This window comes from Gregarina niphandrodes (genome assembly GCF_000223845.1).
Source record: "Gregarina niphandrodes unplaced genomic scaffold scaffold00119, whole genome shotgun sequence".
In the NCBI taxonomy this organism is placed as follows: Eukaryota; Apicomplexa; class Conoidasida; order Eugregarinorida; family Gregarinidae; genus Gregarina; species Gregarina niphandrodes.
This window is the reverse complement of record NW_011645883.1, coordinates 1-910: the sequence shown is the minus strand read 5'-3', so window position 1 is coordinate 910 and position 910 is coordinate 1. Positions and strand designations below refer to the sequence as shown.

The 910-nt window shown below is 49.5% G+C and overlaps 1 protein-coding gene across 1 annotated transcript; it reads right to left on the bottom strand.

Moving 5' to 3' along the window:
- Positions 1-257: 257 nt before the first annotated feature.
- On the bottom strand, positions 258-509 carry GNI_204240 (RNA-directed DNA polymerase; the record flags this gene model as incomplete). The annotated part of the gene is made up of 1 exon (XM_011135472.1): positions 258-509. The coding sequence occupies one exon, from the start codon at positions 507-509 to the stop codon at positions 258-260; it is 252 nt and encodes an 83-aa protein (XP_011133774.1).
- Between the last annotated feature and the right edge of the window lie 401 nt (positions 510-910).

Genomic DNA, 910 nt, shown 5'->3' with positions numbered 1-910 from the left:
AGTACAGCAAGTTCTCGTGATCAGCCTTTTTCGGAAAAGGAGCAGCACACAAGTAGTCTTGTCACCTTTCCGTGAATAACCGTCTAGCACACAGCTCCCTTCTCGTGTGTCCCACCTCTGTTGACATTCGTCCAATTCCCTGCTGCCGAATTTGACCGGAACACTTCCCTACTTTTGTCTCTTTTCTGGGATTGCACCAATCGACCTATCGCTCGCGTCGGTCGTGAGCTCAAACCCACCCGCGACCTTCAGCGCAGTCAACACTCAGCCACGATCCCCTTCAGGCCTTCAAACTCCGGTTCACGTTCCTGGTTCCACACGAACTCCACATCCTTCGCATGCCTGCCATACCAACAATCTTGCCCACAAACACGGGTATATGTCTCTTCAAATACCCGATTCATAACCTGCTGCAAGATCATGGGCGAATTCATTGCACCACACGGCATCCCGTTGTGCTCGAGTACGCCCCTATGAGGCACAAACGCCGTGTATTGTTCAGAAGTCATCATTACAATCCAGGCACACGCAGTACTTGTGACCAGCACCGGCCACACTTGGCCGCTTCCCCAGCACCGGGATCGGATAGGCATTCAGAGTCTTCCCCTTGTTCAGCATCCTATAGTCAATACAAATTCTACACTTCATTCTTTTAATCTGCAAGACTGGCTAGTAGAGACAGTCGTTCTTCAGCGCTTATAGTAATTTAGTGTATTTTACGTAAGATTTTTATGTTGTCCCTCGTTGGAACGTCGTTGGCACTACTTGGTTTTGTGCAGAGTGATCTGCCTGCCGCCGGCGATGACCTCTGTATCCATTTGAATAATGATACCGGGAATTGCGTGTCAACGAAAGGCGGATCTACCAACGAAACATGTTTGGATAATTGTAACGAGAAGCACTGCGTGCG